Source organism: Cygnus olor, chromosome 22 (assembly GCF_009769625.2).
Source record: "Cygnus olor isolate bCygOlo1 chromosome 22, bCygOlo1.pri.v2, whole genome shotgun sequence".
Lineage (NCBI taxonomy): Eukaryota > Metazoa > Chordata > Aves > Anseriformes > Anatidae > Cygnus > Cygnus olor.
Genome location: NC_049190.1, coordinates 2,621,199 through 2,641,212, shown reverse-complemented (window position 1 = coordinate 2,641,212; position 20,014 = coordinate 2,621,199). Strand labels below are relative to the sequence as shown.

Here is a 20,014-nt window from a genome sequence, read left to right as displayed (position 1 = left end):
GTAATTGCTCACCGCTCGGCCTGAGAGCGAGCCAAGTGCGTGCGGGACGGCTCCCGGGGGAAGGCTGTGTCCTTCATGTCCTGTCCTCGCTCGGCAGCACGGCCGCAGCGGGCTGGGGTGGCCGCAGAGCCTCTGCGTCCCCTGTTTTTGGTGTGCTGGGACAGCCTGTCCATGCAGGGGGCATCTCCTGCCGGGTCCCATCCTGGTCCCCAGCATCCCTGGGGCAGGCTGAGGGTGCCTCAGTTTCCCCTGGTGCCATCCACCCGCAGCCAGACCCCTGCAGGGCTCGGCAGTCCCGTGCTGGTGCTGAGCCTGGCTGGGCTGCGCTCCTGCAGCCTCCCCGCAGTCCCCCTCCGTGACTCTGAGCCAGGACATGAGAGCCTCACGATTAAAATCAGCTCGCCTGCCAGCGTGGCCCTGCCAAGGCAGGTGAGTTCAAGGCAAGGCGAGCCAGAACTCCCAGGGTCTCTGCCCATCGGGGCCCTGAAACGCTTCCCAAGCAATTTGCGAGGATCCTGGAGAAGCCGAGGGCGCTTAAGAGCAGACAGCGGCCTGCCAAGAGCTCAGCTCGTGGCCAGGGAACAGCTCGTTACGCAGCAAATCCATCTGCTCACCAGGAGCCCGCCGCGGCTGAGCCTGCCACAGCCTTCCTGCGAGGCGAGGCTGCCCCTGCGCTGCCTGCTGCATCCGCCCCGGGGGAGCCGGGCTCCACGACAGCCTCCGTCGCGAGCAGCAGGACGTGGATGTGCCAAGGGCACGGGGGAGCAGGGATTAGACATCCTCATCATCCTGAGGAGTGGTCCTGCCAGGCTGGGAGGGCTCAGCCCTGCTGCTCCAGCTCTGGAGAAGCCGAGCACGCGTCCCTGCGGTCCGGCAGGGAGAGGAACTGCTCCTGGAAAGAAAAGCTGAGAGCAGGAGCCTCTGCGAGCAGCCCTGGCTTCTCTCCTCCTCGCTCAACAGCTCCCAGTGGCTCCCCCAAAACCCTGTGTGTGCTGTGTCTTCAGCTGTGGATTCAGCTCCTGCTTTTTCTGGGCGCAGGCAAGTACCCCTGAGCCTGCTGGGGTCAGGGACAGGCTTCCTCTGACCCCAGGGTGAACGCAAAGCCCCCCAGGAAAACCCTTCCAAGGACGAGGCAGCTTTTGGTAAAGGAGACTTTAATCCACTCAGTACCTAGCTCGTAGTGCAAACAGTTAAACTTAAGGCAAAGCTTTCTCTCTTCTTATAAACAGGCAGCAAACAAACAGGCCCGAAAATAACAAGCGTGACTGCTATAATAATAATAAAAAATAAAGTTTGCAGGGAGAAACTGCAGTCCTGGGAAGGTGCCCTTCCTTCCCTGAACATTGTAGGAAACGTTGCACCCCGGGATCCATCGGCTGGCCCCGAAGTTGTGCTGCTGCTGGGAGCGTGGTCAGCACTCCTGTGCCTCCGGAGCTGCGCAGGGAAGGGGCTGGGAGCTGCTGGGGGTGATGAACGCCAGCAGGGCGCTGTGTGTCTGGGGAGGGCTCGGGCAGGGAGCTCTGCAGCCCCCCAAAACGAGGTGGATGTGCCCAGGGAGCCCCCCAGCAAACCCAAACAGCCCCGCAGTGCCTCCCGGAGCTGCTCTCAGGCACGACTGCATCCCGCCACAGCTCAGGTTTGCAGTGCAGAGGCGTCTCCCAGCCCGGCCCCTCCGCTGCCTCTGTTTTGGCTAAAATCGCCGATCGATTATTTGTTAGCAGGAGGATGGAGCAGACCACGCCAGCCGCCCTCAGGCTCCTGGCTCGCAGTCGAGGAGTGGAGGCTCCTTCCAATCTGGCTCCAGCCAAAATCGGCTCTGGCGCGCGGCTGACCCCAGGCAAGCAGCTGGAAAAGGAAAAGCTTTTCGGCGCGAGGCTCTCTTGCAGCCCAGCAATTCCTTGGAAGGGTGCTGGCTGGCCGAGCTGGGATGAGGCACCTCAGCCCTCCCCAGCGAGGTGCGGATGGCCCCGTGAGACTTCGCGGGCCCCTTTGTAACAAAACAAGCTGCGTTTCACATTTCAGACAGGCAGCAAGACAAAAACAGAAGCGTAACCCGCCCTAATCAGATCTAGCTGTGGTCCTGGTACCACTCTGCGCACGGGGCTGTAGGTCCGCAGCGCTTGTGCCTGGTGCTGGAATGTCTCGGGGGGCTTACAGAGGATTTGGGAGCCCCCTTCCCTCCCAAAGTCACCCCCCGGGAAGAGGCAAGCACACCCAGCTCTGGGTGCAGGGAGCCCGGAGGAAGGTGTGTTATCTAGCCAGGAAAGCTGGAGCGTGCTTGCCTAGAGCCTTGCACAAGGGGCACGTTGTTCCCTGCGCTGGGAGCTGCCACGCTTTAGTGGCAGAAGGAAGAAACAGCTGTAAATGCAGTCTGCCAGGTAGTTTTTTGGCCAAATCTCAATAGAAAAAAGAGAAAAACAAAAAAAAATCCCTTGCCTTGCACTAGTCGCAGTGATTCCCAGGAGGGCTGAGCCTTTACCCTTTCCATCTAGTTTTGGCTAGGAGGGACCAGAGCACCTTTTTGTGCTCTGCTCTGGATCTTGGACCGCTGCAGGCTCAGGCAACGGGCCCTGAAACAGCAAAAGTTGTCAACAACAACAAAAACCTCTCTCAGCTTGCTGCAGAGATCACCTAGTGCGCTTGCTAGCGAGAGCTACAACCTAGTCACGTACTAAACGTGGCTGACAGACGCCCCTGACAGCCTCCTGCTTTTCAACACCCCTTTAGTTCTTTGGAAACTGCTCGGGGCAGCCCTGGGAAGAGCCCTCCTGCGTCTGGGCAAGAGGCAGAGCCAGGGGCGCCCTTGACCTCCTGGGAAAACAACCCACACCACCCTCCCCTGGTGTTCACAAGTACACGTTGAGTGTCTGGAGGATCATCTGGCGGCACAGCGGGCAGTTGCGCTGGTAGATGGCCTGCTGCAGGAGGACTTCTGTGCACTCCTGGCACAGGCACAGGTGCCTGCAGGGCAGGAGCAGCACCGTCTTTGTTTGGTCTTGACAGATGACGCATTTCTTACGTTCCTCTTGTTCTTTCAGGAGCATCCAGGGGTCGTCGTCCGGAGCGCCGTCCCCAGCTGCCACGTTCAGCTGCTCTCTCCTCGGAGCTTTCCCCCGGGAGGTGCCGGGCTCCTCTCTGGGAGGCTGGAGACGCTGCCCTGCCGCAGAGCTTCGACCCAAAGCCGGGCGTGCTTGTGGGACCTGCTCCATGTCCGGCTGCTCCTCTTGCCCGGCCACGGCCAGCATCAACCTGCCCAGCGCCGCCGGTCTCGGCGGGGGCACGGCCGCCCCTCGCCGCTCGCTGTCCCGGTTCGTCGTTCTCCCTCCTCGGCTCCAGTTGGTGACCTGCAGGCTCCAGTCCACCACCCTGCGCCAGGCCTGGGAGGTGAGGGCCATGCCCAGCATCAGCACCGCCACCTGGTAGAGCCTCCACGCCTCCCGCCGCAGGCGGCGGTAGGCGGGCAGCGCGTGGAAGTAGCCCGTCAGCACCCACAGCACCCCGGGGTTGAAGACGACGGCGCCGACGCCGATGATAGCGAGGAGCAGCCCCAAGCCGTAAATGTTGACGAAAAACACCCCGACCAGCAGCTCGGCGAAGGAGGCCAGCATCTCGCAGGCCAGCTGGCAGGGCGACCAGAGCAGGATGGAGAGCGCGATGGCGCTGCTGGAGACGTGCGCCAGGCAGGCGGCCAGCAGCTCGGCGAGGCGCAGCGCGGGGCTGACGACGGCGTCCCAGAGGGCCAGCAGCAGGGCGACGAGGCTCTGCGCGCCCAGCAGCCCCATGTTCACCGCGCTGTTGACCAGGTACGCCAGCAGGCTCCCCGCGATGGCCGCCCCCCTCGCACGCCTGCCTCAGCGCCGCCTGCCCCGAGCCCAGCAGCCCCACGACGCCCTGCCTCAGCGCCTCCCTGCCCCGCAGCGCCAGGAGCTGCCCCAGCGCCTTCGCCCCCTCCATGGCCGCCCAGCACCCCCTCAGCACCCCCGCGGCCGCCTGGGCCAAGCCGCCCGCCGCCCACAGCAGCCCGTGCCAGCAGGCTGCGGGCAAGCTGGCGACGGCGGCCAGTAGCCAGAGCAGCGAGGAGACGAGGAAGAAGTTGAGGTCGAGCAGCAGCAGCAGCACGTCGACGGCCAGGCGCAGGCCGCGCAGCAGCAGCAGCAGCGCCATGCTTGCTAAGGGCCGCGCCTCAGCGGGACGGGGGCGCCGCCATCTTGTTGTAGGCACCGCCGCCGGGCCCCCCGGTGGTGGGCGCCGCCATCTTGTTGCCGGCGCCGCCGCGGGGTCTCTCGCCTATGGGCGCCGCCATCTTGTCGCCCGCACCGCCGCCGGGCCCCCCGGTTGTGGGCGCCGCCATCTTCTCGCGCTGCCGGCCAATGGGAGGGGAGGGAGGGGGCTCGGCTCGCCTCCCATTGGGCGGTTCGTGGGACGCGGAGAGGGGGGGCGGCTACGATTGGATGGCGGCGGCGGTTGGGCACCTCCCACTGGGGGGGATTTAAAGGGGCAACGGCGGTTAAAACGGGCAGGCTGTGGGGCCACCCATTGGTGTGATGAGCGCGGCGGTCTCAGCCCTGGCAGCCGGTGGCGGTGCCCGGGACGGGGCCGGACATGGCAGCACCGCTCCCTCCGCACCCAAGGGTCCCCTGCAGGGCTCCCAGAGTAACCCCAAGGCCATGGGGCTGGGCCCAAGGGTCTGCTTTGTGCAGCACGGAGCGGATCCTGCCCTCACCGCCAGCCCCCAGGCTGGGCACCCGCCGTGTCCCTGTCCCTGGTGGTGACAACGAGCCCAGCCCGCAGCCCCGGGGCTTTTTAGGGAAGGGGATCCCATGACCCCAAAGCCATCCGCACCCCGAGGCCCCGGAGCTGGCTGGGGTGGCAGAGCCCTGTCCATCCGTCCGTCCCCACGGGGGTCTGTCCCCTCCCAGCCTGGTTGTTTTTGGGGTTCCGGCCCCAAAAAACACCCTGCACCCCCCCACCAGGGTGTGGATGGTGCCCCACGTGACGGAGCCAAGCTGCTTTGAGCATTTATGGTAATGTTTGGGTTTCTTATTGCCTGGCCAAAAAAAAAAAAAAAAATAAGAAAAGAAAAAGGGCAGAGCGCTGGGGCCAAGCGGGCTCCATTCATTCCCCACTGCGGGACGGACCCTGCGAGCCCCATGCACCTGCGGCCCCCTCCCCATTTCCCCTGGGGGCAGCTCCGCAGCCGGGTGCCCCCATCCTTGGGTGTCCCCACCCTTGGGTGCCCCCATCCTTGCCTCCCTTTGCTTGGGGACATCTGGTCCCAAAGCAGCCCCCTGGGGAGGGTGCAGGGGGTCGGAAACACCCAGTTGTTTTTTTTTTTTTTCACGTGGAAACACCAATTTTGCTTAAAGCTCTGTGGGATGGGGTGCTGGGGACCCCCCGGCAGGTCCCCCCATCTGTGCCGGTGGCAGCAGGGCAGGCTCCCCCCCCCCAGCACCCCACTGCCCACCCCAGCACCCCGCTCCCCTCCTCGACCCGGGGGTCCCTGCGATGAACCGGGCTGTGGCACCCAATATTTGCACCCTCGGGGTGCAGGATCGGGGGCTTTGGGTGCTCCCCACCTGGGTGCTGCTGGCACCCTGCCCTGCCCCAGGGCCGCTGCTGCATGACGGTGCTGAGCTGCATCACGGTGCTGAGCTCACCGCTGCGGGCAGCTGCCCTGCGTTTCGGGAATCGGAGCAGCCGGCGTCAGCGCTGGTGGCTGCTGTTATCTGGAAGCAGAGGGACGGAGCGTCCCGGGGACGCTTGTCACCGTTGTCACCGTGCCCGGGGGGCTCAGCACGCCGGGGGTGCAGGACCCCGTGCCGGGGGGCGTGCGGAGCCCTGGCTGCAAGGGGCTGCGGGGGTGGAGGAGGACTGGGAAAACAGGGAGACAAAGGGTTTGGCAGCCAAGCCTGCAGCTGCGGAGGGGGGAAATGGTGCTGGGGAGGAGGGAAACGGTGCCGGGGCCCCCCCCCCTCCGCCCCCACCTCCGCAGCGGGACCTGGCCCCTTCCTTGGGCGCTGCCGGGATGCAGGAAGGGTGTAGCTGGGGCGTGGGTGCTGCTGGCACCGTGCCCCCAATCCCAGCCCCGGCCGGGCACCTCCGCAGGGTGCTGACCCCAATCCTGCACGGTCCCATGGCGTGCTGCCCCCAGGTTTAGCTCGGCCACCCTAAATAACGCCCCCGCCGACGGTGATGTCCCCAGGTGTCCCATTTCCCTGCCCACCCCGCAGCCCGGGGGGTGGATTTGGGAGCCCGGGGGCTGCCCGCGGTGCTCGCAGAGGGCTCGGGGCTCCCCACGGAGGGAGCTGGGATGTCTCCGGCCCGCTGGAGCCCGGCCAGGCGGCCCTGGGAAAAGCAAGTCCCCGTCCATGGGAAAGTCCTGCGAGGAGAAATCCCTGCCCGGCCCCGCGGCTCCCCAGGGTGCTGCCGGCCTGGCGCCTCCCCAGTGCCTCGGGGACGGGCAGCGGGGTGCCACGGGGACCCCCGAGCAGCACAAAACCCTTGCGGAAGGGCCCCCCCTAAACCTCTCCAGGCCCCCCCAGGGACATTTCCCCCCATCCTCGCCACGCTGACGTGGGGCAAGGGGCAGGATGAGCGCCCCGTTCCTCCGGGGTCTGCGGTGTTAGCAGGGGGTGAGGACTCGGCGTGGCCGTGCCCCGGCTGCCGGCCCTATAATCCACCCCATTGTTGGGGCGGGTGCCCGGCCCCGGCCCATCTGGCTCCGAGACAATGGGGCCTTTTTCCGTCCGGCGAAGACGACGACGACGAGGGGGGGAAGATGAACTCAGCATCTTCGGAAGGAAAAGGCCAGTTTATAAAAATAGCCGCCCCGAGCTGGTGGCCCCAAAGCCTTCCCCTCGCCGCCGTGCGTGCGTTTGGGGTTGGGAGGGTTGGGAAAGGAGCCTCGGGCACCGCCGGGACCGTCCCCCGGGCTGGTTTTGCACACGTGTGAGCGAGCAAGAGGGCAGGACGTGGCTGTCCGCACGCCCCGCCGGGCTGCACCTGCCCCCGGGACACCGGGGGCCCCTGCCCCACGCCTCGGAGGTGGCCCCCTGGCCGGGTAAGGTTTCCCCCACCAGCCTGTCCCAGCTGTCCTTGTCCGTCTGTCCTGCTTGTGGCAGGGGTCAGGCCCCCAGAGCAGGGTGTAAGGGGATTGCTCCGTGCCCCGCAGCCATCCCCGGGGCTGCCTGGCTCTCCTTTTTGGGGCTTCGCCACCGCTCGGCATCCGCTGAGCCCCCGGCACACAAATCCAGATGTCACCTTCCTGCCCCCCTTCCGCTCACGTCCTTCCTTCCTCCAGCCGCCCGGCCCCTCGCCCGCTCCTGCCCCCCCTACGGAAGGCCCCGTAGCCATGGTTAGTAATCCCCACGGCAAGGAGGAAGGAGAGGGGAGACACAAAGGAGCCGCTGGGAGCCCAGCCGGGGAAGGGAGGCGACATTTTCCTGGGACGGAGACATGGAGTAGGGCTCCTGGGGGGGACAGAGACGGGGTGCAGGCCCCCCGGGGCAGCTCTGGTCTCCCGGCACAGCTGATGCTCGTCCCTCCTTCATCTTCCACCCAGGCAGGTGCCCGAAATGTACCCAAACCCTGCACCCTGCCCCTGGGCTTCTCCCCGCAGGCAGCGAGCCCCCCACGGCCCAACCTCCCGGCCCCGCGCCGGACCGCATGGTGCTGGGCCACATCCCGGCCGTTCCCCAGGGAGCGGGGACCCCTCTCGGCCCTGGCGGTGTTGTGTGAAGAGGAGCAGCCCCGGGCAGACACGGCAGCTGGTTTCCATCCTCTTTTTAGCTTCCTTTTATCTGCCCCGAGCTGTGCCAGCCAGCAGCGCATCGCCCGGTGCGCCCAGCAGCCTTATCGCCCTTCATCGCCCTTCATCGCCCTTCATCGCCCATCGCTCCCCAGTGCGAGGCTCACGGGGAGGCAGCCAGCACCCGGAGCACCCCACGCACCCCCAAACCCCTCCTGAGCCCCCTGGGCTGCTCTGAGCCCCCCCAGCACCACGGAAGGCCGCCAGGTCGGTGCAGGCACTACCCTCAGCCGCACGCCTGGCCCTACCCGCTGGCCATCGCTCCAGCGGGGGCCAGAGGAGGAAAGCAAACCGAATTTCACCCCGCCGGGTTGTACCTGGGATGCCCAGATAACACCGAGCTGCCCCCCGGGGCTGCCCCCCGGGGCTGCCCCCCGGCTCGCAGCAGGGGAAGGGACCCGCGCGTCCCGTGCGCCCCGTGCGCCCCGACCTCCCCGCCCCGGCGGCGCTGCCTGCTCGGCGCTGTTTGTTTGCACAGCAGTGAGAGGGGCTGGAGCCGAGGCCGTCCGGCAAGAAAATAAACAATGAGGCGCGAGATGAGGCAGAAGAGGGGGCAGATGACAGCGGCCAGCCTCCTGCGCTCCCCACCGAGAGCCCAAGCCCACCGGGTGCCGGGTGATTTCACGCCAGCTGTGAGGCCGGCCGGGCAAACCTTTCAAGCCCTGCCCGTTTTCCTCAGAACCACGAGTTTGGTGGGAGAAAAAAAAATAAGAAAACAAAACAAAACAAAACTTTTTTCAAAGCAAAGAGCTCCAAAAAGCAGAAGCTCCCCAGCCCGAGGCCCGTTCCAGTCACACGGCTGTTTTCTCGGAGAAGCAGCGTCGCCCTGCCCGAGGGCTGGGAATTTTCTGCGGAGGTTTTCTTAGCGACATTTCGCTTTATTTTTAACGCGGATGAAACGCCGGCGGCGGAACGAAATGCACCAGCAGCGTGCCACCCGGGCTCTCCAGCCCGTTTGTTTGCCTGGCTGGGCGATTTCTCGCGGGAAAGCGGCACCCCCGTGCCCTCGGGGGGGGGGGCACTTATGGGGTTTGGGTGATGGATATCCCAATCCCTGCTCCCAGGAGAGCATCCTGCCTGTAAGGGGAGAGGAAAACGTGATTGTGCCCAGGGCCGGGGGTCCCCGGCTGCAAAATCCAAACCCCCCCCCTCGGTGCAGCCGTGGGGCCGGGCAGCGTCTCGCCAGCGCCGTGCACTTGTTCCCTTATCGCTGCCCAGCGTTGCCATTTTAAGCAACCCATCTCGCCGGGGGGAAAATAAATAAATAAATAAAATTTAATCATTTCCGATGAATCATCAGGTCCATTTGGCTCGGAAAGTGGTGGGGTGGGGGGGGTGGGTCCGGCACGGAGCCAAGGCTGGAGGGGGGCACGGGAAGGGTCAGGGCATGGCACCGAGGGAGCCAGAATGGGGGCGGTCGGGGGGGGGGGCGGTGGCACAGAGAGGGGCTGGGGGTCCCCAGGATGATGTCCCTGCCCTGGGGGCACCCCCAGCCTGACCCCACGGGGGTTTAGGGTGGCCTGAGAGGCGCAGCCCCTGCCTGGGGGGGCCCTGAGCTGCAGGAGAAGCCAAGGGAGGAGCAGCCCCCCCCGGACTTGGGCGGACAAAAGGGAAACTGAGGCACAGCCAGGCTGCAGCAGGGGATGGGGGGACGGGACGGGGGGGTCCTGAGTGCCTGGGGGAGGGGGGGGCACCCCGCAGCACCTGGGGTTGTGCTGCTCCCCCAGGACCACGCCGGGGGCCGATCCCAGCAGGGGAGGCCGGGCTGGGTGACTTCCCCGGGGTAACAGCAGCCTTGGGCAGCCCTGAGACCCCCCCTGACCCCCCCGGGCAGCCCCGGCCATCGTTTTTTCCACGGCCACCCCACGCAGCAGCAGCTGGGGGGGCTCTGGCTGCAGCGTGGTGGGGGGGGGGTCCCTGCGGCGGGGAGGGGGCTGCAGGTGGGTGCAGGGCATCCCTTGGGGGGGGGGGGGGGGCGCGACCCCCACATTGCTCACGCGGGGTGGGGGTGGGCTGCTTGCTGCTGGGGGGTCCCAGCACTGCTCAAAGCCGGGTGCCCCCCCCCCCCAAAAAAAAAAAAAAAAAAAAAAGTTTGTGGGTTTGGGGATGGCGTGGGGGCTTTGGGGCGGAGCGGGGTGAATGGGGGGGGGGGGGGCTGCTGCTCCCGCATGGTGCCCCTGGGGGGCTGCCCCCCCCCCCCCCCCCCCCCCGCGCAGCATTCCCCAACCCCACCCCGCACCTCTGCCCCCGAGCTGTTTCCACCTCCAGCGCCTGGCTGGCGGCTCGCAGCCACCGCAGCAAGCCCGGGCAGGCGGGGCCGGGCAGGAATGCACCGGGACCGGCCCCCCCCCCCCCCCCCCCAGCCCCCCCGGTGGGTGTCCCCCCCCCCAAAACCCCGGACCACCCCCCCTCCGCCCACCCCCGGGGGGCTCCCCCCCCCCCCCTACCGGGACCGGCACCGGGACACTTGGGGGGGGGGGGGGGGGAGGACGACACGGACCGGGGTCGGGGCAGCGCCCTGCGGGGTGGGCGGCAGCCGCTGGGGGGGGATAAGGGGTTGGGGGGGGGGGGGGGGGGGGGCAGGTCCGGAGCCTTCCTCCTCCCCCGCTCCTCCTCCTCCTCCTGACGTCAGCCCGCGGGTCCCGGTCAGTCGCGGGCGGGCGGCGGCGGCGGAGGGCGATGGCTGGGGGGCGCCGGGGGGGCCCCGCCTGGGGCTGGGGCTGGGGCTGGGGGTGCTGCCTCCTGCTCTGCTGCTGCGGTGAGTTTGGGGGGGGGGGGGGAGGGAAGTTTTTTGGGGAGGGGGGGGGCCGTTTTGGGGCCGCCCCAGCCCGCCCGGGGGTGGGGGGGGGAGCGGAGCACCTGCGGCACCCAGGGGTGCGCAGCCGCTGCGGGGCTGAGGGAGGTTTTGGGGGGCGGGGGTGGTTGGGGTTGGGGTTGGGGGGTGCTGGGGGGTGCTGCTGGACCGCCAGGAGTAGCTGGGGGGGGTAGATAAGGGGGGGGGGGGCACACGGGGACCCTTCCCCTTGTGTGTCCGTGCGGCGGCTGCACCCGCGGAGCTGCTGCGCCCCGTGCCCTGCCTCGTTCAGCGCCCGGGGGGGGGCTGAAGGCACTTTGGGGGTGCTCCCTGCTGAGCCCACGACCCCCCCCCCCCACCCGACCCCCTCCCGGTCTCCCCACGACCCCCTTCCCCGTGTCCCCCCAGTCCCCGTCCCGTCCCCGGGCGCAGAGCGGAGCTGACGCCCTTGGGGCACCGCCCGGTGGGGGCCAGGAGCGCCCAAATCATGGGGGGGGGGGGGAGCAGCCCCCCAATAACCCCCCCACACACACCCAGACACCCCCTTCCCCACCCCTGCACGCCCCCAGGCTCCGCCTCAGCCTCCAGGCGTGGAGCTGGTGCAACCCTGGGGGTCCCTTTGCAGCCTCCCCCCCCCCCCAAAAAAAAAAAAAGCAGCACAGGGCGAGGGGTGCTCCCTGCTGGCCCCCCAGGGATGCCGGCCCGGTGGCTAGCAGCAGGCGGCCGGCACTAGCCAGGCTGCCGGGGCCACGCTCCGTGGGGCAGGGTGCCGGGGTGCCCCCACGTGCGCTTGGGGTGCGGCGGTCAGGTTATTGGGAAGCATCCACCCCTTGCCTTCTAAGGAGTTTTTCCCGCGGGCGCTGTGTTTCTCTTGGCTTTTCACGCTCTTTCTTTTTTTATCCTTTTTCCAGCCCGTTTCCCCCCCCCACCTCCCGCCCCCCCCCCGGGTAAGGGGTGTGTGTGTGTGTGTGTGTGTGCGCTTCCTGCCCCTCGCCAAGCTCCAGGGAGGGGTCCCGGTGCTCCGGCAGCTCCCTGCCTCCCTCCTGCCTCGTCCCTGCCCTGCGGAGGTGGCCCCGGTGCCGGGGAAGCCCGCTCTGGCCGAAGGCTCAGCACCACGGGGGAGCTGAGCGCCGGCTGCTCCCACCCCCGGCCGGAGCTGGGATCCCCTCCTCGCCGCACGCGTGCGGGGCCAGGCGCCTGGCGGCTGCCGGCAGCGGGCTGCTTGCAAGCCCGGCCACGGCGAAGGGCTCGACGCTTTCCAGAAGCGCGAGGGGCTGCGGCCAAGCCCTCCCCGGGCAGGCTGGGGGGCTCGCCGTGCGCCCCCCCCCCCCCCCCCCCGGGGCAGGGGGTGCAGGCAGCGGGGCAGGGAGCTCGGACCGGGGCCGCCGGCGCAACCCTGGCCCCTCGTGCACGGCTCGTGGAGGGGGCTCTGCGGGTGTTTCCGCCTGGCTGCGGGGCTGGGGGCTGTGAGGTTTGCTTCTTTGCCCGCGCACGGTTTGGGGGGGGGGCTGTTGGGGGGCGTGGGGCGCCGCAGCAGAGCCTTGGCCCCATCCCCAGCACGGCGAGGATCTGCCTGCAGCTGCTTTCCCCGAGAGGCACCCAGAAGAAGCTGGGAAACCTCAGGCATCCCACGTGCGGCTCCAGCCCCCTGCGGTGCCCCCTTCTGTGGCTGCTCCGTGCCGGGGGTGGGGGGGGGGGGGGGGTTGGTGGACGGGGACGGACACGACCCTACACCACAGCCACACGTCTCCTCGCCAGCTTCTCGCACACCTCGGCTCCGCGGGAGGCTGGCGGAGGGGGCCGCGCTGCTCCCCACCCCTTCCCCCGGCTCTAAAAGCAAAGCTTTGTTCTCGCGGAGCCCTGGCTGCCGGCCGGCTGTCCGCCAGCCAGATGGAAAGGCGCAGGGGGCTCTCCTCCCTTCCCCGCTCGCCGGCTGCAGGCGCCCGCTCCGGATCTCCCCGCGGGTCCCCCGCTGGAGCTGTGCCAGGCGCTCGGGGCGCAGGCTGGAGCTCGGCGCCGCGCTCGGGCAGCTCCACGCGGGGCCAGCGGCTCCCAGCCCTGCTCCGGTGCCCCCCCCCCCCCCACGGGACTGCAGCGGGGCGTGAGGGCATGTCACCGCGTCCCCAGAGCCGAGCCTGTTATCGCGGGGCGCCCGGCGCCTCTCCAGCTCGCCCACGCACGCTGCGGGTCTTGCCCGGGGGCTGCACGAGGGGCGCTTGTGTCCCCAGGGCTGTGTCCCCCCTCCCCAGCTTCCAGCAGCGCTTTGGGGTGTCGCTGGGTGCTCCCGGCAGGGCTGGTGGGCCCTTCTCCCTGGTAGCCAGCCTGCCCTGGGGGAGCAGGGAGGGGGCTGCAGCCCCCGTGTCCGCCTCCTCAAGGGCAGCGGCCGGGTAGAAGGGTGCCTTGTGCCAGCCGCGGATGCCAGCCATTCCCCAGCTCTGAGCTCATGGTTTTGCTGCTTTGCCGCCAGGACGAGGGCTCGAGGGCTCCCGCTCCGAGCGGGTCAGCTCTGCGGGCCAGCAGCTCTCATCTCCTGGGGGTGGCTCTGCCCGGGACCGTGCTGGGGGGCCGGGAATGGCGGGGAGCAGCGGCAGCAGCCGGGGTGCGCCCCAGGCGTGCGCGGGGCTGCGGGTGCCCGGCGGCGTGCCCAGGTGCCTCCGGTGCTAAGTTGTTCTTTCCCGTGTGTGCCTGGTCCAGTTTCCTGACCCCGCCGCCTGCTTATCTCTGGGGCTTTCACCTGTTTTTCTGCCTCCTCCTTTCCTGCGCTGCTTTGTTTTATTGTCCCCCTTTGCTTGGTGCCAACTGTGCTGGGCGCACGGAGAGGTGAGGGCCAGGAGCCGGCTGTTGGGGTGCCCTGGCAGGGCAGGCTGCGTGAGCCAGCCCCTTTGCTGTGGCAGAAGGGCTCCCGGCTGCGTGTCGGGGCTGTGCCACCGCGTACCCACTTCAGATAAAGAGCGTTTCGCAGGCAGGGCACTGCCCTTTGAAGTTCCCTCCCTGGCGAGGCTGAGCAGCTGATAGCGGCGGCGCTATCAGGGAGCTGTTGACACAGCTGCCTTCCTGCAGCCCTCTCGTCCCCAGCTCCCATACCTGGGCTGGGCTGCGGGTGCTGAGCTGCCGGACCCCTCCGCGTCACCGTCCCCTCCTGGGGGGCTCCGTGTGGGGCGTGCAGACCCCCTTAATTCAGCACCCGCGGTGCCAGCCTGGAGGCGGCGGCGCTCCCGGCCGTGGCATGACGCAGCCCTTCTCTGCGCCGTGCCCGGCCGATGGTGCTCGGCCCCCAGCCCCGGCGCAGGGCAGCTGCTGAGCCTGCTCCCCGCCCGGGATCGATAGCCATTACCTCCCCTGGAGCGTGGCCAGGCGCTCCATTACCGGGCTGCAGGTCCCGGTGCCACCCGTGCTGCGGGCAGGCAGCGCCCGCGCGGCTCGCTGGGCAGAGAGGCGGCGAGGGGCTGCCCTCTCGGGAGGGAGCTGGGCGTCCTGCTTCTGGGCTGGGGACGGAGCCGGGGGGTCCCAGGGTGGTCTCGGGGATGCGGCGGTGCCAGCGTGACGTGCCCGCCCCCAGGTGCAGCCAGCGGTCTGCAGGTCTCCATGCCGGAGGTGGTCGAAGCGGAGAGCGAGTCCACGGCCAGGATCGAGTGCAGCTTCTCCATCCCTGGGAACGGCTCCTACGCCTACGTCGACTGGTTCTACGTGAGTGCCGGCACGCTGCCGAGGGTCGGGGCGGTGGCGGCCGTCCCCGGGGCTCTCCGTCAGCCCGCCCTCGTCCCCTGGCCCCGCAGGTGGACCGCAGCAGCCGGGTGAAGCTGTTGCGCATCGCGGGCGGCGAGGTGCTGGAGGAGGAGACGAGCTACAAGGGGCGGCTGTCGGTGGGCGAGGACAAGGCCCTGTCCATCAGCAAGGTGACGCTGCAGGACGCCAGGACCTTCGTGTGCCAGGTCGGGGCGGGCAGCCAGGGCGTGGGCGAGAACCGCACCGAGCTCCACGTCTACAGTGAGTGGGGGGCAGCGTGGCCGTGCCTCCGCCGCGCGGGGACGGGGCGCATCCCGTCCCCGCCGCTCCTGACACGTTTGGGGGGGGCTTCTTCCAGAGGTCCCCGAGACCCCTGAGATCGAGGCCAGCTCGGCCGGCATCCCCGTGCACAGCAGCACCACCCCGCAGGTGAGGAGGGGCCCCCCCCGAGGGTTCCCGTCCGTGCCGGGCTCCCCTCTCCCCGCTCCCCACGGGGGCCCCCCGGGGGCCGTGCCGTGCCCAAGGCGCTCTGTGCCGCCGCAGATTGCCCAGTGCGTGAGCGAGAACAGCTTCCCACCGGCCAACATCACCTGGTACAAGAACGGGGAGCAGCTGCAGCCCGAGGAGAACAGTGAGTCGGGGCTGGGGACGGGGACGGGGCCGAGGACGTCGTCCTCCCCATCAGGGAGGGACCGGGGTGCCCGGGGCCGCCCGAAGGCGCCCTCCCCGCGTGCCGCAGCATCCCCGCGGGCTGGGAACAGCGGCTGCGTCCCCTGCAGAGGTGAAGATCCTGGCCACGCTGACCCGCAAGTCGAGCGGGCTGTACACGGTGAGCAGCAGCCTCTTCGCCACGGTCACGCGGGAGGACCGCAGCTCCTTCTTCCACTGCGCCGTGCACTACTGGCTGCGGGGCCAGAGGCGCTCCAAGGATTCCCGGCGGGTCAACATCACCGTCTTCTGTGAGTCGGGGGCCGGGAGCTGGGCTTGGGGCTGTGGGGGGGGGGGGGTGGGGACGGACACCCGCAGCCACCCTGCCCGCTCCCTCCTGCCCCAGACCCCACGCAGCACGTGGAGCTGCACATCGTGCCCGCCGCGGCGCTGGTGAAGGAGGGCGACGACGTGAAGCTGGTGTGCGAGGCCGACGGCAACCCGGCGCCCGTCTTCAGCTTCTACAAGAAAGTGGTGAGGCACCTGGGGGTGGGGGGGGGTGGGGGTGCTCCGGGCCCCCTCTCCCCCCTCGGCAGGCAGCTCCCGGCCTGCCCGTCCCTCGTTTTGTGCTCCCCCCCCGCCGGGAGCGGGGTGCCCTCGTGGGGCTGAGGGCTGTGCGCTGCCCTGCCCGCAGCCGGAGGAGTGGCAGGACGTGACGTCCCTGGCCGACACCAGCAGCGGGGTGCTGAGCCTGCACGGCGTCAACAAGAGCAGCAGCGGCCTGTACAGGTGCCAGATCCTGGACCTGGACGACATGACGCAGATGGAGAAGGACGTGGAGCTCGTCGTGAACTGTAAGGCCCCGGGGGGGGGGTGGGGGGGTGGGCGGAAGGGACCCGTCGCGGCGGGTCCCCCGTCCCCCCTGCTCCCGCTGCCCTGCTCTCCGTCCCCCCCCCCCCCTCCAGACATCGAAGGGGTCCGCGTGCAGATGGAGCCCTCCTCGCCCCTGCACGAAGGGGACAGCGTGAGGCTGAGCTGCAGCGCCCACAGCCCCGTGGACCTGGACTTCCAGTGGAGGGACGAGAGGGTGAGCAGGGCTCGGGCTCGGCAGGAGGCTGGGCAGAGCCAGGGGCTCCTCCGAGGGGAGGGTTTCCCCCCGGGGTGTCTGTTTCTGCCTCCTCGCCTCGCTGCGGGGGGGGGGGGTGGTGTCCCGCTTTTGGGGGCTTTGGGGGCTCAGCGCCGCGGGGCGTCCCTCCCCAACAGGGCAGGAAGGTGGCGGAGGGGAACCAGCTCTTCCTGAGGAACCTCACCTTCGAAACCTCCAGCAACTTCAGCTGCCGGGTGGTCGCTCGCAGCGTGCCGGGGCTGGAGCAGAGCAAGCAGGTGGCCGTGGCCGTTCAGGGTAAGAAATAGCCCGGGGCGGGCCCCGTGCCGCCAGCATCAACCCTGTGTTCCCCGCCCCGGGAGCCAAAGGGGCTCGCTGTGCCGTCCCCGCAGGGAAGCCGCGCATCGTGGCCATCAGCTCCCCGCTGTACGTGCGGCAGGACGAGGTGGTGAACCTCACCTGCAAGGCCATCGCCTTCCCCCGGCCCTCCGTCCGCTGGAGCATCAACGGGACGGTGAGAGCTGGGCAGAGGGGCTGGATCCGGGGTGCTGTGCACGGCCCCGGGGTGCTGAGCCCCGCGCTGCTCGCCCTCCCCGCAGGCCCACGAGTACGTGGAGAACCAGCACGTCGCCAGCAACCTGACGGTGCGCGTGAGCCACGACCTGCTGCGGGCGGGGGCCATGTGCAGGGTCTCCAACGCGCTGGGGGTCAGCGAGAAGCACATCCAGCTGCTGGGTGAGCCCCCCCCCCCCCCCCCCCCCCCGCGGGACTGCTCGGCGTTTTGGGAGCCTGCCACCGGCGGAGCCGTGCTCCTGGCTCCTGCGGCTGCTCCGCTCTCCCTGCCAAGCCGGGAGGCCCCGTCTCCGCCTGCTTCTGCAGGGGTGTGAAAGCCTCCTGCTTGTCTCAGCCCCGTGCCCAGTCCTGGGGGGAGCCGGGGAGGCAGCGGGAAGGGGAGTCCCCACGGTGCCTCCTTGGGGAAGGGCTTTCCGAAATAGAAACAGGAGGAGAGGCTGGAGAGCACCGGGGTGGGACGCGCAGTGACCTCCCCTCGTCTCGCCCAGATGAAAAGACCTCGGAGAGCAAAGGCGTGATCATCGTGGCCATCATCGTCTGCATCCTCCTGGTGGCCGTGCTGGGCTCCGTCATCTACTTCCTGCACAAGAAGGGCAAGATCCCCTGTGGCCGCGCCGGCAAGCAGGACATGTAAGCGCTGCCACCCCGAGGGGCTGCCCGTTTCTCCTGCTGCCCGTTTCTCCTGCTGCCCGTTTCTCCTGCTGCCCGTTTCTCCTGCTGCCCATTGCTCCTGCTCCCCCCCGCTCCTGCTTCCCATCCCGTGGCGCCGGCGGGAGGCACCCGGGGGCACGGCGCTGGGGCCTGGCTTCCAGCTTCCCCGCAGCCCCGGGGTCCGCACGGCTCAGCCCGTCCGCGCAGGGAGGAGAAGAGCAGCCCCGTAGAGCAGCCGAGGGAGCCCTGGCAGGGAGGGCCGGGCAGCCCGGAGCTTCCCAGAGCCAAATCCTCAGCCCCTGGGCACCCTCTGCCCCCGAGCATCCCCCGGGACGGAGCCTCGGGGGCTCGGCCGGCCCCGCTCCCCCAGCCACGTGCCCTCTTCGGTAGCGCAAGCACGTCTCAAAATTGTCACCTCCCTCCCCTAGCACAAAGCCAGAGGCACGTAAAGACAAGAATGTAGTTGAAGTTAAGTCAGATAAACTTGCCGAAGAGGCCGGGCTCCTGCAGGGCGCCAACGGCGAGAGGAGACCTGCCGCTGACCAGGTAGGACCTGGTGGCCCTGATGGCCACAGGGGCGTCGGGCGCTGCCAGGGCAGGGCTGGGAGCGGAGCTGAGGAGCCCAGGGGGTGCCCGAGGTAACGCTTTTCTCCTCGCCCAGCGCTCCGCACCCTGCATGGGCACCGTTCATCCATCGGCATCGCTCGGGGCGGGGGGACGGGGAGGGAGCGGAGGCGACGAGGGGAGGCTCGGGGGAAGGCGGCGGGGGCAGAGCGTCGCTGAGCCCAAGCTCCCGGCGCAGGATGAGACGGGGCTCACGGGGTCGAGAGCCACCGGGGGCTGCAGAAGCTGTTCCCGGGGTCCGGGGCTGGGGTTTCCGCTCACACTCGTCCTGCCGGGCAGATTTATTCAGCCCAGGGGACAGCCCCAGCCCCGGTCCTGCTGCCTCGCACCGCCGCCGCCTGTCCCACCTGCCGAGGGCCCGTCTTTTATCCTTATGCTCCCCCCTAACTTTATTTCCCCCCCCCCCTCTTTTCTATTCAAGAGCGAGAAATACATCGATCTGAGGAACTAGCCAGGGGATCTCCTAAGTGCTTTCTCCCTTCGACCCTCCCCTGCTCTTGGATTGCCTTCTCCCACCCCTGCTCCAGCCCCCGGGGAGCGCGGCCGGAGGCGAAACCCCGCGGGGATGCCCCCGGGACCCCCCCCGCCCCCTCCGTTACCTCAACCGCGGGTTGTCGGCTTGGCAGCAGCGAAGCTGGACTTGCTTTCTGCTACGGGGAAGCCAACAGCAATACTCGAAAGAAATCCCCCACTGAGCTGCCCGAGGGAAGGAGCCGAGGCTTTTTCAGGAACTCCGTCGCGTGCGGGAAGGTTTTTGACGCGTTTTTTTTTTTTTTTTTTTTTCCTCCCCAAATTTGCTCAGAAAAGCTGGCGGAATTTTTGCTTTTTCGCAGCGGGGCGGCGCGGGCACCTCAGGGGCAGGGTGTGGGGGGCAGAGCGGCGAAGGGGGGGCGCTGGGGCTTTGGGGGTTTCCCTCTGAGCCCCCCGGGCCTTGTTGCTGAGCCCTGCCCCTCCCCGGGGTGCTGCGGGCGGGGACCCGGGGCAGGGACGGGGCTCTCAGGTCCTTGGGGGATGCAGGTTCTTAAATCCTCCTGTTTGAAGGTTTGCTGCCGGGGGGGGAGGACGAACTGAGTTGCTTTTAGGGAGGCTGCGCAGCCGCTGGCACCGCTGGGTCGTGTTTAAACGTAAACCCGAGGAATGTCAGGTCAGGGCCAGCCGGCGATGTCTCAGGGTTGGATTTTTCTTTTTTTTTTTTGGCTAAACATTTATCAGCCCCAGGGAAAACTGGTTTATTTCTTGCTTCAGTGACACCTCTGCCCCCCCCCCCACCCCCCCAGGAGGAGGCAGCTCGCCCTCCTGCCCCCTCGGGGAGGGAAAAAAAACCCCCCGTCCCCAGCCTCCCCCCGCCGCCCCGCAGCCCCCAGCCCCTTCCCAGTCGGCACCGGGCCCCGCTCGTGAGCTGCAAGTGTCGTCGAAGCAGAAGCTTTGGTTTATATATATTTTTGTTGGGTTGTGTGTACATTTCCGGGAGTTTTGTCTGATATTTGCCAGTCGTTTTGTTTTTTTTTTTTATATATATATATATGTGAAAATAAAGTACCGACGTCAAAGGCTGGGCGTGAGTTTGTTGGCGGCGCTTCGCTCCCTTCCCTTCCCCCTCTGCCCTTAACAGGCCGGTAACTGCTGCTAATAAGCGTTAATAGGCAATTAGTGGCAGCTAATGGGGGGTACTGATAGGAATTAACAGGGAATCCTGTTAAGATCCTAACAGATGATGGATCAATGCCTACTGTGGATAGTAACAGGTAATTCTGTACAGAGATTCCAATTATAAATGGTGTTAATAGCTAGCAGACACCAATAACCGGTAGCGGATAACTATTAATAAGGATTCTAAGAGAGAATCCTAATATTAGATTGCAATACATAATTATGTTACTGGTGGCTGCAGATACTAAAGGACAACCTGTTAATAGAATTTAATAGACCCCAATAGTAGAAGCTGTTAGATAATCGTATTGATGGCTAATACCGATGCTAATTCCTGCTCAGAGGTAAGTCGGGCAGTAGGTTCTAAGGGGTAAGAAATGAAAATAGCTCACTGTACTGATAGCCAGTAGGGAGGGTCCTAGCTATTAATGGATAT

The 20,014-nt window shown here is 67.6% G+C and overlaps 2 protein-coding genes across 3 annotated transcripts; one reads left to right on the top strand and one right to left on the bottom strand.

The window, feature by feature from the left end:
- Window positions 1-1,137: 1,137 nt before the first annotated feature.
- RNF26 (ring finger protein 26) lies at window positions 1,138-4,380 on the bottom strand. The gene is given in 2 exon segments (XM_040534414.1): window positions 1,138-3,836; window positions 3,838-4,380. Coding segments are annotated over 2 exon segments (1,317 nt in total). The 5' UTR covers window positions 4,165-4,380; the 3' UTR covers window positions 1,138-2,846.
- A 6,030-nt stretch (window positions 4,381-10,410) lies between these two features.
- MCAM (melanoma cell adhesion molecule) lies at window positions 10,411-19,478 on the top strand. Of its 2 annotated transcripts, XM_040534438.1 has the most exons (15): window positions 10,412-10,565; window positions 14,161-14,288; window positions 14,378-14,588; window positions 14,686-14,756; window positions 14,871-14,958; window positions 15,107-15,286; window positions 15,382-15,509; window positions 15,670-15,829; window positions 15,941-16,062; window positions 16,239-16,377; window positions 16,473-16,594; window positions 16,680-16,815; window positions 17,142-17,283; window positions 17,733-17,850; window positions 18,350-19,478. In XM_040534438.1, exons 1-15 carry the CDS (start codon window positions 10,487-10,489, stop codon window positions 18,377-18,379), a joined length of 1,854 nt encoding a protein of 617 aa, XP_040390372.1. In that variant the 5' UTR covers window positions 10,412-10,486; the 3' UTR covers window positions 18,380-19,478. The 2 variants fall into 2 exon arrangements, with proteins under 2 accessions (XP_040390373.1, XP_040390372.1); XM_040534439.1 differs by lacking the exon at window positions 17,733-17,850 and having other exon boundaries at window positions 10,411-10,565.
- The last annotated feature ends 536 nt before the right edge of the window (window positions 19,479-20,014 follow it).

Excerpts from the sequence above, each read along its gene's own strand:
- MCAM (XM_040534438.1), top strand. The coding sequence starts at position 10,487 with ATGGCTGGGGGGCGCCGGGGGGGCCCCGCCTGGGGCTGGGGCTGGGGC. Across the intron at positions 15,287-15,381 it reads GGTCAACATCACCGTCTTCT|ACCCCACGCAGCACGTGGAG; the intron begins GTGAGTCGGGGG and ends CTCCTGCCCCAG. Across the intron at positions 17,284-17,732 it reads CGCGCCGGCAAGCAGGACAT|CACAAAGCCAGAGGCACGTA; the intron begins GTAAGCGCTGCC and ends TCCCTCCCCTAG.